The following is a 13,184-nucleotide window of genomic DNA, read 5'->3' as shown; positions in this document are numbered from 1 at the left end:
GGGGGGGGGGCAGAAGGGTGGTTTAAACGGGTGAACACGTCGCAGCTAAGGTCGCGGTGGACGTTACTAGGTCACTGGAGTGACCGCGATGCATTGCACCCACTACCGCCCCTCCCTCCAATCCCCCTTGCTCGTCGTCCCCCCATCTTCCTCCTGCCCTGGTTCTCCCGATGCCCTTTCTTTGATGCTTTGCTTTCCTTTGGAATCCACGAGGGCAGAGGGAATAAGGAGATAAATTCTCTTTCTCTCTCGCGTTATCTTTCGTACATAAACAGAGCGATTTAGGGTACGTTCCACTTGACGTTTGCAATCCTTATGGAATCAGTTCATCCTTGTTGTTTAAATGTTAAACAAGGACAAATAATGCTCACGAGCTTGTTAAGTGTCACTGAAAAATGCACCCTTAGTCGACACAGTCCTCTCATGATTCTTGAATTATATCTATATCGGATGTATCTCTGTCGAGATTTTGTAAATTCTTGAGAGTTCAGCGACGGAGTCTCATTTCGGTTGCATTTTTATTACTCTTTTTAATGATTGATTGCTGCTCACTTCTACCAATATAGTCTAATTGTTACCTCTCTCGGTTTAATTTACTGTTTTTTTTTTCAAATTTTTAGAATTTGAAATAAAATGTAAATTAAATCAAGATTAAAGTTGATCTACATTGATCTACAAAAATAAACATCATTCATGATCGATGTAATAGTAAGTTTAAAACTTAAATAATCAAACTCGCGAATTACGCAAAATGTGCTTATTACTTTATTGTCTTAGAATCTGTTTGTGTTCAAAAAATTTGTTTAAGTCCTCCGACTAATTGGAAAACTCGTACTCGTGAATCTCTTTTGCGACTGAAATATTCAGTTATCGCACGTTAAAACAGAAATTCTGTCAAAATTAACTTGACGATATTGCGAAATCGAAGTGAGTTTTTTCCCTCGGCGAGAGTACTGTAGCCTGCTGCACTGAAACCTCAAGTTCGAGTTCCCGCATCGCTCGTTTACGCTTCGGCAAACCGGTTTCGATAATTTCAGCACCGATGAAAAATCAAACCTCGGTAGAACGTGCGAATGTAAATCACGTAGCTCCAAAACACAATCAAAATTAACGATAGACGAAACAAACACATGAAATATAAAAATGTAAAATTATCTGTAAAATACTGTTACATTGTAAAAAAGTAAAATTAACTTTACGAATCAAGAATCAAAGTATGTCTGGCACAAAAATTATAAGTTAACTTCCATATTAAATCTAATGGATATCTCGCAAATTAATATAAGAAACCCACTATTACAGATTAAGCATTTTTCTTCTGACGAAAATTTTATCAATCATGAACATAAATTGAAGATTTAATCGATGATAAAGAATGTATTGCATAGACAATAATCACTTCAATGGTGAAGAAAAAAAAAACACTTCATATAAATTCATAAAAGCGAAGTGATTAGAAATAAGCTAAATTATTATATCAATATAAATCAGCACAAGATGTCATCAATCCTCCCTTCCGCATTCTATTCTACAAAGGTCAGCAACACAGCTTTTCAATGCTCATTTGGCTTGTTTGGGTGTGTATCATTCACCTTGATTTATTCCTATTGTGCTTTAATGCAAACCTTGTGATATTTTTCGAGTTTTTTGTATATACCTGCAACACATAGGATCTCTTTTTCAAATGCATCTTCACGGAAAAGAAACCAAATTTTAAGAAAATTTAAAGAATACCTGAAAGGCCAAAGTATTTTCCGAGAAATAACAATAGCTTGAGAGGGTCAGGAAACGTCTACAACAACTTTAAGATTGTACTTGAAAAATTTAAGTTCCTTTAAAAAGTAGATAGAGTATAGGACTATACGAGAAACTTGGAATTTTTCAGATACCATTTTCTATACAACGTTAAATATATATTTCTGTAGTTTTCCTCGAAATAGACTTGTAAGGAATCTTTTGTTTGAAAAGTTGCAGACAAAAGGTTATTCACCATTGTTAAGAATGTTGCCGATTGTTAAATAAATTCTATTTCTCAAGAAATGTTGGATAATAGTTTTAGAAAGTGCATCGAAACTGTTGTTAAAATTTTAACGTTTCTCCACGCATTTTTTTGCTATTTTTTTATACATAAAATATAAAATTTTCTTTTCCAGCACATAAAAATAAAATACATTTTTCTACAAGATAATGTTTCTCGTGCGTGTCGAGAATATTTATTAATAATGAATCGTTAATTCTTCTCTTTTACCAAAAGGATTAAAGATTTAAGGCGAAATAAGTAGACGAGCAAAGGTATATTTTTCTGGCGACCAAAAACGGACGTGGTTTCGCGGTCACAACTGCGGTTTCACATTGCTCCCAGCAAGATGACCGACGTCAACGACGAGAAGTTAAAGCGACGTCGAGAGAAAGTCGAGAAGATGCGAGACGTGTTTTACTTTCACTTCTCGCACATATCCGCTATGCCGCCGCCGTGTCACGCTCACTTGTAGCTATAGAGTGGCGAATCATCGTTTTGGAAATTCACAATTATCGCAGGTTTCTTGCCTTGCGATTACTTACGCGCGTTTCTCACTTTCTGTACCCTTCATTTTTAATCTTCGTAAAAATAACGTGGCTTTAAAATCACATTTGTATGTTAGATCGTTTGGATTTCCAATTTTAGAATAGAATAATATTATCTTGAATTAAATAATTTCACTTTCCCTAGCTTAAGCTGTTAAACTCGCTTTCTTCGAAGATTAATTTTTGTAAAAAGAAACAAACGTATTTGCAAAATAAATGATTTAAAAAGTGGAACATGGGAGAGGTGAGAAAAAGGATGTTGATTATTATTTCTATTTTTACGTAAAAGTTGAAGACTTCGAGAATTGAAAAGCTAAAAGTTTAAAGGCTTCAAACGTTCATTAAAGTATTTATAACAACAAAATTCAGAGTTCCAAGATCAGAGAAAGTTTCGATAGTAATCAATGTTCTTCAAACGAACTTGAATAGGTACGTACTAAGTACTTATAAATAATTAGAGTATTCTTAAAACTACGCGCGTGTAGAAGTGTGTCGCAGGCCGGATGCTATTTTACTGAGCTTGATGGACTGAAAGCATTACTTTTATTTTTCTAATTTTTTTTTACTTACAAGGTATTTGGTTTACTCCATGCATCACTCTGACATGCAGTTTTCTCATTAGGTATATAAATTATGGTAATGATTCGATATTATATATAATAATTATAATTATAATAATTATTATTTATCATTATTATTAATATTAATATTATCATTGTGTCCAGTATTTCCTCTGCCTTATTTTCGCTACTCACGGAGTGCTTTGCTCTCTTCTTCCTCCTCTCCTCATTCACATACATTTCACCCAATCTCTCTCTTCTCCTTTTCTTTCTCCTTTCAGCAATAATTGTCGCTTCCGAAGGAATGATTGGAGAACTCCGCCGTATTGATTCACGTCGCGCGAGACTGATATAAGGCGTGATCGATTATCGATTAACTGAAAGTAACGCACGAGTCTCGAAATTAATTTACGGTTCTGCAAAAAATTCGCGAATTTCTTTCAAGAATTCCGAGAATTTAAAAATATGGAAATTTAATTGTCGAGAAAACTGAAAGTTGCCACCTGCTTTAAATGTCTAGGATACAACGAGATAAATTCTTTAGAAGTATTCACGAAACTTCGTGCAGATGCTAAATTTTTAGGTGCGTAAAATCCTCTCATTATTGCATTATATGCATTTTTTGGAGTAGACGGAAAATAAACAAATATCTCTGCTTCTCTTATTGCATATGCATTCGCATATAAACATCGCGTATGAAGTCACGGTTGGTTTACGCGTAAACATGTAAGATTGCTTCACGAGATCATTCTTCGAAGTTGATCTATCGGATTATTGACCTCGGGGAATGAAAAAAAAAAGTACGTGCGTCGAATGCTTTGTAAAAGTTGCGACAATGATAAATGGAAGGAGTCTCGTTAATTATTTACGACATGTAACATCACGAAGGGTGAATTAGAAAGTAGATGTGTATCAAGAAAGTTTTGCACCATCTTTTTGTTTGTAGAACGGCAGTTTCAATTGTGTTTGAAGAGCAGCGATCGAGGAGCCGTGGAAGAATAGGCGTTCGAGTATTAGAAGATCCGGCAATTCAAGGATTCATTAACGCAAAATAGTTTAACAAAAAAAAGTTATCGACAAAATCCTCTCGAAATTCTATAAACACCTAGTTCTACTTAAATTGCTAATTTTGAAATGTAAAACTTTAAAGACTTATCTTTTCAAATTATGGAGATCCTCTTTTTCTCTCCAAGTCTTTAAATCTTATCAAATTCGAAAAATCCAAAGTTCTTAATGTAATTCGAAGAAACAAAAATCCTAAATATCGCAAGTATTAAACTTGGGAATGAAATAATGATCGAAGAAAAAAAAAAGAAAAAGACAATTAAAAATCCGTCAAGAGTGCCAGGAATACAAAGGCTTATCACTATATTCGTGAAAGATTTTTTATTTCTAATAACACTGAGTATATACTTTCACGTTTCCTCGTCCGCTCCAGCATACTTTATACAGGAGATCCATATTCAAAAGGTGGTGCAAAACTCTTGTTGACATTGCGTGAACGCGCGAGATTGTCCGAACAACAACAGCGGCGAGGATCCAGCAGTCACCTAGACGTCAGACGAGGATGCGAACTCGTCGGTCACTTGGTAAAAATCGTTACCAGAACGGGAGGAGCGTAAAGAAACGAGATATAACGAGACCGTGGGCAAGATGCGGGAAGGATTTGAAAGAGGAGAGAAACAGAGTAAGGGAACTCGAGAATTCGAGGATCCCAAAATCCATGCGAATCTTCGGGGGCTCCTACGAATCCTCCTTTTCTTTTTTCTCCTTTTCTCTCCCCTTCAGTAAGAGCCGAGGATGAAGTGAGCGGCTGTGCTCCGTTCAAGCAATCGCGCAATAGAGTAATTCATCCATCCATCCGCGTCCGTCCGTCCGTCCGTGCATCCATCTCTATACTACCTATCCGTCCGTCCGTCGTCCGTACGTCCGTCGGTCTATCATCCGTTTAATGATTCAGAATCGACGACGCGGTGCCGCGATGATCGACAGACTTCTGGCGGGCACGAAAGTGCTGACGTTGTTGCTCGTCGCGTCACCGAGCCGATCGGGTCACTTCTTGCTCTTCTTGGTGGGCGGCTCCTGCGCGTCCTGCGAGTCCTCTTCGGTGTCCTCGCTATCGGTAGGTCGTGGTGTCGCGTTGTTGCTGCTGTCGTTGGTAATGAGGGAATCATTCGTGTCCTCGCTAGCGCCCACAACGGGATGATCATTGGCGGTGATTGGCGTCGCCGGTTTGTCCATCGAGTCCTCGGTGAAGGAAGTCGTCGTACTGTTCTCATCGATCGCTGCCGGATCGAGCGCCGCCGGCGTGTCTTTGCCATTTGCCACCGTTTCTTGATTACTATCATCCGACGGCTCTGTCGCCTCGCCGTTACTGGCACTGTGCGAGTTGCCGTTCTCTGTCGAGCCCGGGATACCGTCGAGCAGTTCCGGCTTCAGCTCGGACGCCACATAGTGTGTCCACAACGCCAGTTCGACTCTATGTGGGCTCCATGACTTGCCATTTGACGCTGGAACAAAAAAAAAGTTTTCATGATATTTCAAAAACTAGATCCTTCTCTTGTAAAGTAATTCTGAAGATGTGAAAATATAAAATTCGAAGAATCCAAGGATTCAGCAATGAAGCAATATGACGATGTCATTAAATTCAAGGAAATACAGTAATATGTAATATTTCACTTGAAGGTGCGGAAATATAAAATTAGAGAGGTATCCAAGGATCCAACAATGGGAAATCTCAGCCACGAAGAAATAACATAAGCCTCTTATTTCAAAGACTCGATACGGTAAACGCGTGACTTCAGGATTGCGCGCACGCAGTAAATAATAATTCTCATAATCGCTTACTCTGTTTGTTCAGCCTCTCGACGGTGTTAGAAATGTGCTGGACGAAGTTTAAGTATTCCTTAGTGGTGTAATCGATACCCTCGATCTCCGGTATCGCCATCAGGCACTCGTCCGCCATGAAGGGTGCGTTCTCCGGCGACGCCGCGGCGAGCAGAGCCGACGCCATCGTGGTACCGACGCCCTTCAGATTCGATAGCGCCGTGATCGCTTGCTCAAGATTCGGGAGCTTCTTGAACGCCTTCTTTGTTTCTGCCATCACGGCGCGTGGTGTGTTCACCTTCACCAGGTAGGACAGCTGTGGGTAGAACTTGCCGCGCTGAAAACAAAATGGCAGTCAAGCATCCGTTCTAGATCCTGGATCAGGTTTTGCAAAGATCTTCCTGTTTACATCCATTGCTATATTAGATCCAGTCTCCGCCAAATCCAAACTTTACAGATTCAAACAACTAATTACTTGAAATGTAAAGATGTAAATTATATATATAAATCTCCTCGACAATTATATTTCCACAGAAATAATATTCGGAAATAATATCGTTTTTTCTTTGTATCTAATCGACTTCTTTATTCTTCTCTGTGTAATCTTTTATCCGTGAGAACTAGTTTCGCGCATCCATAAATTATAAGTTATAATATTCTTTTTCTTCCGAATCGCGCTTGTACCAATAGATCATAATAATAGTACTGTACATTATTGTTAACGTGATTTCTCATACCGCTCTCGAATATCATATGAAATCAGTTGATAAAATTCGCTAATTTCTAGTTAATTTAATATTCCAGATAAAACCATGTTCGGACTTGGCGGGATCCGATCCTGGATGCAATTGTCCAAACAAGGAAAAAGCGACTTACTATTTGCTTCCATTTCATCGTCTGCACTAGCTCCTCGTGATTGAGATGCGCGTCCTTGCCGCGTGCCTTGATCTTCTTCGGAAGCTCATTCTGATACCTGCCGATACAAACAACAAGATCCATGCGATCAAGATTGATCCATCGTTCAAGTCGAGAGAAGCAGCGCGCACATACACACACACACACACACACATACATACACACACATGCAGTCTCGTACACCTATGCGCGTACGCATGAGCAAGCGAACAGGCGTGACGTATCGCGCCGCCGCCGTCGCCGTTGCGGAATACAGGAATTCGTTAAAGGCTCGATTAAAAATACAAACGCTGCCGCAAGAAGCTCGACACGCCCCTCGTCAACGATTGGAGGATATCCATCTTTATCGCGCACGTGGATCACACGTGGATCCGCGCCGTGACATTCCGTCTCTCACACAATAACCCATTACACTCGGAATACAAACACTCAAAACTATTATAGGAACAATGGAAACTGTAATGTTATAAAATTAAAGACTATTAAAGCGACGTCTACAATCAGACTTTAAGGCATAAAGCTTAAGCTTTAAGCCTCAAGCCGTAGAAGTAGAAAATTAGCCAATCGAATTATTATTCTCGTATTCAACTGTGATTGATCAATTTCTTACGGCTTGAGGTTTAAAACTTTGAATCTTAAACACGCCGCTTTAAAGAAAATGGATTAAGAAAAATTCAACATAAATGAAGAAGGCTATATTCAGTGAAGGCAGATTTTCGTGCCCAATATTTTCGTAATTTTCTCAATTTTTAATTTAAGTAAACTGAGAGTGTCAATTAAAAACTAAATTGTAAAATTAAAGAAACGTATGTTGGAAAATAAAAAAAAAAGGTAAAATTGAAGTTAGAATCGAAGAATTTAATTTGAAAGAAGAATCAAGATTGAGAAAGAAATCACGATTCTCGTCTTTTAAATTTTTTCCATGCTGACAGATTATTAGAATAATTCGCATCATTTTATACCGAATTTCGCAAAATAATAAATCGGATTTCAATGTTACTACAAATAAGCGGGATTTATCATAATTCAATACCCTTGTTTCAGAAAATCTCGCATTTATTGAGGAAATTATTAAATATGTAATGCGCGTGCATTGTTATCTCGCGAAATGTGTCAGAATCAATTATAATTTATAAATCAATTAAAATTTACATGTTAAGATGTTTGATAAGTTTTATTACAGAAGTATGTAAATAAATAGTGATTATTATACAATGATGATGTCTTATATGAGCTAAACATGATTAAAAAATCGTTTGATCTCTGTATTAATTATATTAAATGCTTAATCGCATTGGACAAACAGAAATATTGAAGTTAAATTTGTATCTACAAAATTTGGAAGTTCACTCCTACCGAAGTGAAGAAATCAATTTCAAAGACGATAATTGCTTTATGCGTCGTTTTTTTAACGCGTATCGTTAAAACTGCCGTATTTTTTTCCTGCTTGCGTCTCGCAACTCTTTCATTTTTTTTTTCCCAAATAAATTTCCACGTCCGCGTTTACTCTTTAAAGAGATATTTTCAATATTTTCCGAGCCAAATAGCAACGTTTCACAAAGTTGAAACGCGCGCTGCACCTCGTAATACCGCATATCCGCACACGGCTTGGCATCGTGGAAAAGCAGCCTTGACACAAACTGGCCTCAATGGGAATGAAAACAACGGTACTCCACTTCTCCTGACCCCTCCGTCGCCCTCGCCGTCGCTTCTGCAACACGGAAGAAACTGGCGCGTAAAGTCTGTCCTCCCTTTCCCCCTATCCACACCAGCCTCTTACTCGTTCGTTCTGTCACTGTTCCCTGTGTATACCTCTTTTTCTTACAGTCTCAACGCAATACATTGCGATCGATAAAATGATCTTGTTCGATCCTATCACGCCTGCGAAAACAAACAGTATGAACATATCATCGCACGAGATTAATGAAAAAAAAAGATGTATTTGTATCTTGCTTTTTTCAAAATACATTGTTTTTTTTACTTTATATGATTCATTCATTAAAATTGATATTTGTTCGAAACAGTTATAAAGAAATTATCTCTTTAAAAATTATTTTTTATCGACAATTTTTTATTTTTATTATTTTTAAAAAAAGACTGTTCTCAATCATGATTAAATTTTAGGTTCTATAAAAATTATTTATTCACTTTAAGCACGAATAATTTATTCATTACTCCCTTATTAATAATATAATATTCTTTGTCTAATATTAACGGAAACTCTTAACGGTTATCGATTCTTTTAAAATAAATTATTTAAGTTAAAAATAGAGGAATCGCGAGAAGTTATTAAAGCCACGTATTGTAAGCTATTCAGTACTTTGAAAGAGTTCCCATTCTTTATAATTTTTTAATTCATAAACCCTTAGATTTCTAAATTAAAATATAACATATAATCCAATTAAAATTCGTAATGTATAATTTTCTGAAGTCTGTTTTGTTTAAATTTATTTGATGTATTTTTTCCAAGTACTGTACCGGTATTCAAATTTCTTTGTTCTCGAATATCAAATACTGTAAGTAAATTCTTGGCGCACTTTGAATTCTTAGATCCATAGGTCCATAGTCTCACATGTCCTGTGAATCTAAGAATATTAGATTTTTCAAAAATAAATATCAAAATTTATATAATCGTAATAATTTAGTTACTACCTATGAATTTAGTTTCACAAAATTTAGAGTAAAAATTTTTTTTTAGATTATTAGAGTTTTATATCTTTATTAAAATTAATATTGTTCAATATTAAAAGACTATAATTGATGACTTATTTTAAGTATTAAAAGCACTGCTTTCAATACTTTCAGTACTTCAAATAAATCATTTACTGTCTTTTAGTAATAAATGGACTAGAATTAGATTTCTAGTCTGAATAGGATGAATAGTTTTTATTAATATTATTATAATATATAATTAATCTAAATTTTAATCTATCATCAATTATTTAAATTGTTCTATTAATCAACGAATTTCGTGATAAATAGATAATTCTTGTTTATAAACAGACCGAGTAATGAATCATATAAATATACATTCTTTGCGTGATGTCACGAATTACGTAATTCTTTCGATTAATCTGTCCTTTTAAATTTTTTGTAAATGTTACACGAGTGCAATTACTATCACGTGTGGATTAATCATTTTGTCAAAATCAATCGTATCAGCAATGAAAGAGGAAATTATCTACATTTCAATTACGCTCACGTTTTACATGTATTTACACAAATAACGCACGCGCGCTGCAACTTATAATTTATATAAATAAAAAATGCAGACATAAAATATTTCTTTAATCAATATACATTATAGATACATAAACATATAATTATACTTCTATAAACATATATGTATACGTGTGCGATTTATTCCCTTCTTAATCTTTTTTATCTATCCTAAAAAAAAAAAATCTTTGATCAAAATCAAAACTGTTCCACCTTTCGATAAGTTTCAGTTCATTGTCTTACTCCATTATTCTTTTGTTTATCCAGTATAGGTAAATTATCACATAGTTTATCGGAAGACAGAACAATCGATTAAATGAGATTAAAAAAAGACTGTTCTCCGGCAATCACATTCCTGATCGACTTAATTTTATCTGTTCATAATGAGCAGCAATTAAAAAAAAAAAGAAAAAAAAAGAAAAATAGGATCCGCATTCGTTTTTTCATCCGCTCATTCGGGATATCATTCTATCGCGGGACGGCTAACCACGTGACGGCGAGAAACTGTCCATGAGAAGTCCGCGGGGTAAATCCCCCTCGACAGTCGCGAGGGTGACATACGGGTGCGCACACGCGCGGCGTTGCCGCTCTCTCGCTTCGCTCGCTCGTTCGCGAAGAGCAGTGCGAAGCGGGTTCATTGTCCCGCGTGCGCCCTGTGGTAGAGCGCCGTTTCCTCCCTCGGGCCGCCGTAATGTCGGCCCCATCAGCGGCGGCAGCGCGCGTTTTCTCTCTTTCCATCGCGCTATCGCTCCCTCTCACCGTCTCACTCGCTCCTTCTCTCTCTCTCTCTCTCTCGCACACGCACACAAAAGCACATACACACTCGAAGGGGGAAATGACAGCGTCGCTGTGCGTCCGCCGTCGCAGAGTACATTTGACCGTACTTACCAATTGTCTAGCTTGATCAGTTCCTCGGGTTTTTTCGACTTGTGATCGGCTTTGAGACGCAGCGCCTGCGGATAAAGTTTGAGAACGTGATCAAACTGCGTCGCGGTGCCCTCCGCGAAGAAAGTCGCTGTGTCTTTCACGGAAGCCATTGCGATAACGCGGGCTTCGATCGACGGCCGTTGGGGCGCAGCACCAGCGCCGCCTCCTGCCGCTGCTCCGTAAATCGCGTCGGCCGTTCCCGTTGCTGCTGCCGCCGCCGCCGCTGCCACGGGCGGCGTTGCCACGTCTCGTCTGCTCTTTACCGAGGAATCCTACTTCACCCTCGCGAATTCCCTCACCAGTGCGGCGCGAGGAAGCGCGTCGTGTGGGAAATCGATGACGGTAGTGGGAGAGCGCGTACCGAGACGTTACGGCTCTCTCGACTCTCTCGCGAACGGAAAGATCTGTGTGCCTGGACGTGTGCACGTATATATGTGGAATTTTAACGAAAACGAGAATTAATAAGGGAACTGTCACTCAACGTTCTTTTTTTTTTCCCCTTTTCGAAGTCAGCTGCAACCGTTTCTCTCTCTTTCTCTTTGCCTCTCTTTCCTCTACTCTTCGTCTCACATGCGCTTGGAGAGAGGACGAATAAAATTTGTACTCGAACGTTTAGAACGAAACTGTCCTAGCCACTGTGCGACCACACGAGAGAAGATCAGACTGTCGTAAGAACTCTCCGTTGAACCTCGCTCGACACTGGCCCGGGTGGGGAGCCGACGCGACGTTGCCAATAGGCGGCAGCACCGCTCGGGTTGCGCCTCTATCCCCTCTTTAACCCGACTGCGCCTCGCTCCCTCCTCCAGAGCGTCCGTTGTCCGCGTCTCTCTCGCGCGCACCCAGGAAACGCTCCTGTCTTCTGTGTGCGTTCCACACCCCTCTTTCGCTCTATTGGGAATACGTCTGTCACGCTTTCTCCACCGAGTCGCTATCCGTTTCTCTCGCTCCGCTCCGACGACTCCGTCTCGTCCTCTCTCTCTCTCTCTCTCTCTCACACTCTCACCGTCTCGCTCCCACGGAGTTCGTATCTCTCCCACTTGATCGCCGCTTCTTCCGTCTCCCTTCCACGCCCGTTCTGCGTCCTTTTCTTCGCTACCACGATGTCCTTGTCTACCGCCTTTGATTGCGCCTATATATCTCTTACGCGTCTACCTCTCTTTTTTTCCTCTCCTCTCTCTCTCTCTTTCTCGTTCTCTCTCCCTTTCGCGCCACGTCCGTCTCGTTCGCTCTCACGGGGCCGCGAAATTCGGTCGAACACACGCGGCGACGTGCCTTCGACACCTTGTGCAGTGTGTCGGAGGGGAGCGCGAGGAGATTTTCACGGAGTAGCTCCTTTCTCCACTGAACGATGCGGCGCGCCTCTCCTTTTCTCTTTCTCCTTGTCGCACGCAAGCAACACGCACTCGCTCCCTGTTCTTCTGCTCGACAATAAGCGATATTCAACGTGTGACTCTCCGTCGTTCCTCGCGTGCGTGTGTCTCTCGTCGCGGATTATACAACGTGATTTTTCTCCTGTGCTCACTGCCTACTCTCGCGTTGCGCACGAAGGCATCGACGACTCGTAAACGCTGTGAACGTAGGCACGCACGCAGAGGCAGAGAGAAAGAGAGAGAGAGAGAGAGAGAAAGAGAGAGCGAACGGCGATGAAATCGTGCGTTCCTCCGCGTAGCGTCGTACAATTAATATCCGTGTCCGCTTGATTATATATTATAAGCTATACGTTCGCTCGATTTTGCAGCAACGTCGCCCGACAGGCGTGTTTCCACGTAAGCGACTGAGGTTACGTTGCGCGACGACCGTCTCATCGACGACGGAGCCACGGAAAGCGGCGATTGGTCGAGCCACGGTCCTCTCTCCCCCCCCCCCCCCCACCCTCCCTCTTTCTCGCCCTCTCTCCGCCACTCCCGTTGTCTCGCTTGATGCTCGCCTATCGCTGATACTCGACGTCGATATTTCCTTTTTGTAGACGGGAATATCGCCGACGAGATCCGCGCTACGAGGTCGACGATCATCGATGCATTCGCAAATATGCGTCGCTAGATCGATGAAAAGTCATATACGGCTGCGCGATACGAGCCGTGTGCGCATGTGCGCGGCTTCGTTCGTCAGCAAAACGAGCGCGGCCCTGCTTCTGTCTCTCGAAAACGGGAACGCAAGCAGAGGAAACGCACG

The 13,184-nt window shown here is 40.1% G+C and overlaps 1 protein-coding gene across 1 annotated transcript; it reads right to left on the bottom strand.

The window, feature by feature from the left end:
* Positions 1–4,359: 4,359 nt before the first annotated feature.
* Amun (protein amun) lies at positions 4,360–12,614 on the bottom strand. The gene is made up of 4 exons (XM_018550231.1): positions 10,974–12,614; positions 6,828–6,924; positions 5,973–6,288; positions 4,360–5,635 (listed from the first exon to the last, which is right to left on the bottom strand). Exons 1-4 carry the CDS (start codon positions 11,120–11,122, stop codon positions 5,178–5,180), a joined length of 1,020 nt encoding a protein of 339 aa, XP_018405733.1. The 5' UTR covers positions 11,123–12,614; the 3' UTR covers positions 4,360–5,177.
* Positions 12,615–13,184: the final 570 nt, after the last annotated feature.

The sequence above is a fragment of the Cyphomyrmex costatus genome, unplaced genomic scaffold (genome assembly GCF_001594065.2).
Source record: "Cyphomyrmex costatus isolate MS0001 unplaced genomic scaffold, Ccosl1.0 scaffold97, whole genome shotgun sequence".
Lineage (NCBI taxonomy): Eukaryota > Metazoa > Arthropoda > Insecta > Hymenoptera > Formicidae > Cyphomyrmex > Cyphomyrmex costatus.
The sequence above is the reverse complement of the archived record's forward strand: the minus strand, read 5'-3'. Positions and strand labels throughout refer to the sequence as shown.

What these genes read in the sequence shown, in the direction of transcription:
- Amun (XM_018550231.1), bottom strand. Translation starts at nt 11,122, where the DNA reads ATGGCTTCCGTGAAAGACACAGCGACTTTCTTCGCGGAGGGCACCGCG. An exon ending in CGATGAAATGGAAGCAAATA is followed by an intron (nt 6,289 to 6,827) that starts GTAAGTCGCTTT and finishes TTTTGTTTTCAG; the next exon opens with CGCGGCAAGTTCTACCCACA. An exon ending in CGAGAGGCTGAACAAACAGA is followed by an intron (nt 5,636 to 5,972) that starts GTAAGCGATTAT and finishes TTTTTGTTCCAG; the next exon opens with CGTCAAATGGCAAGTCATGG.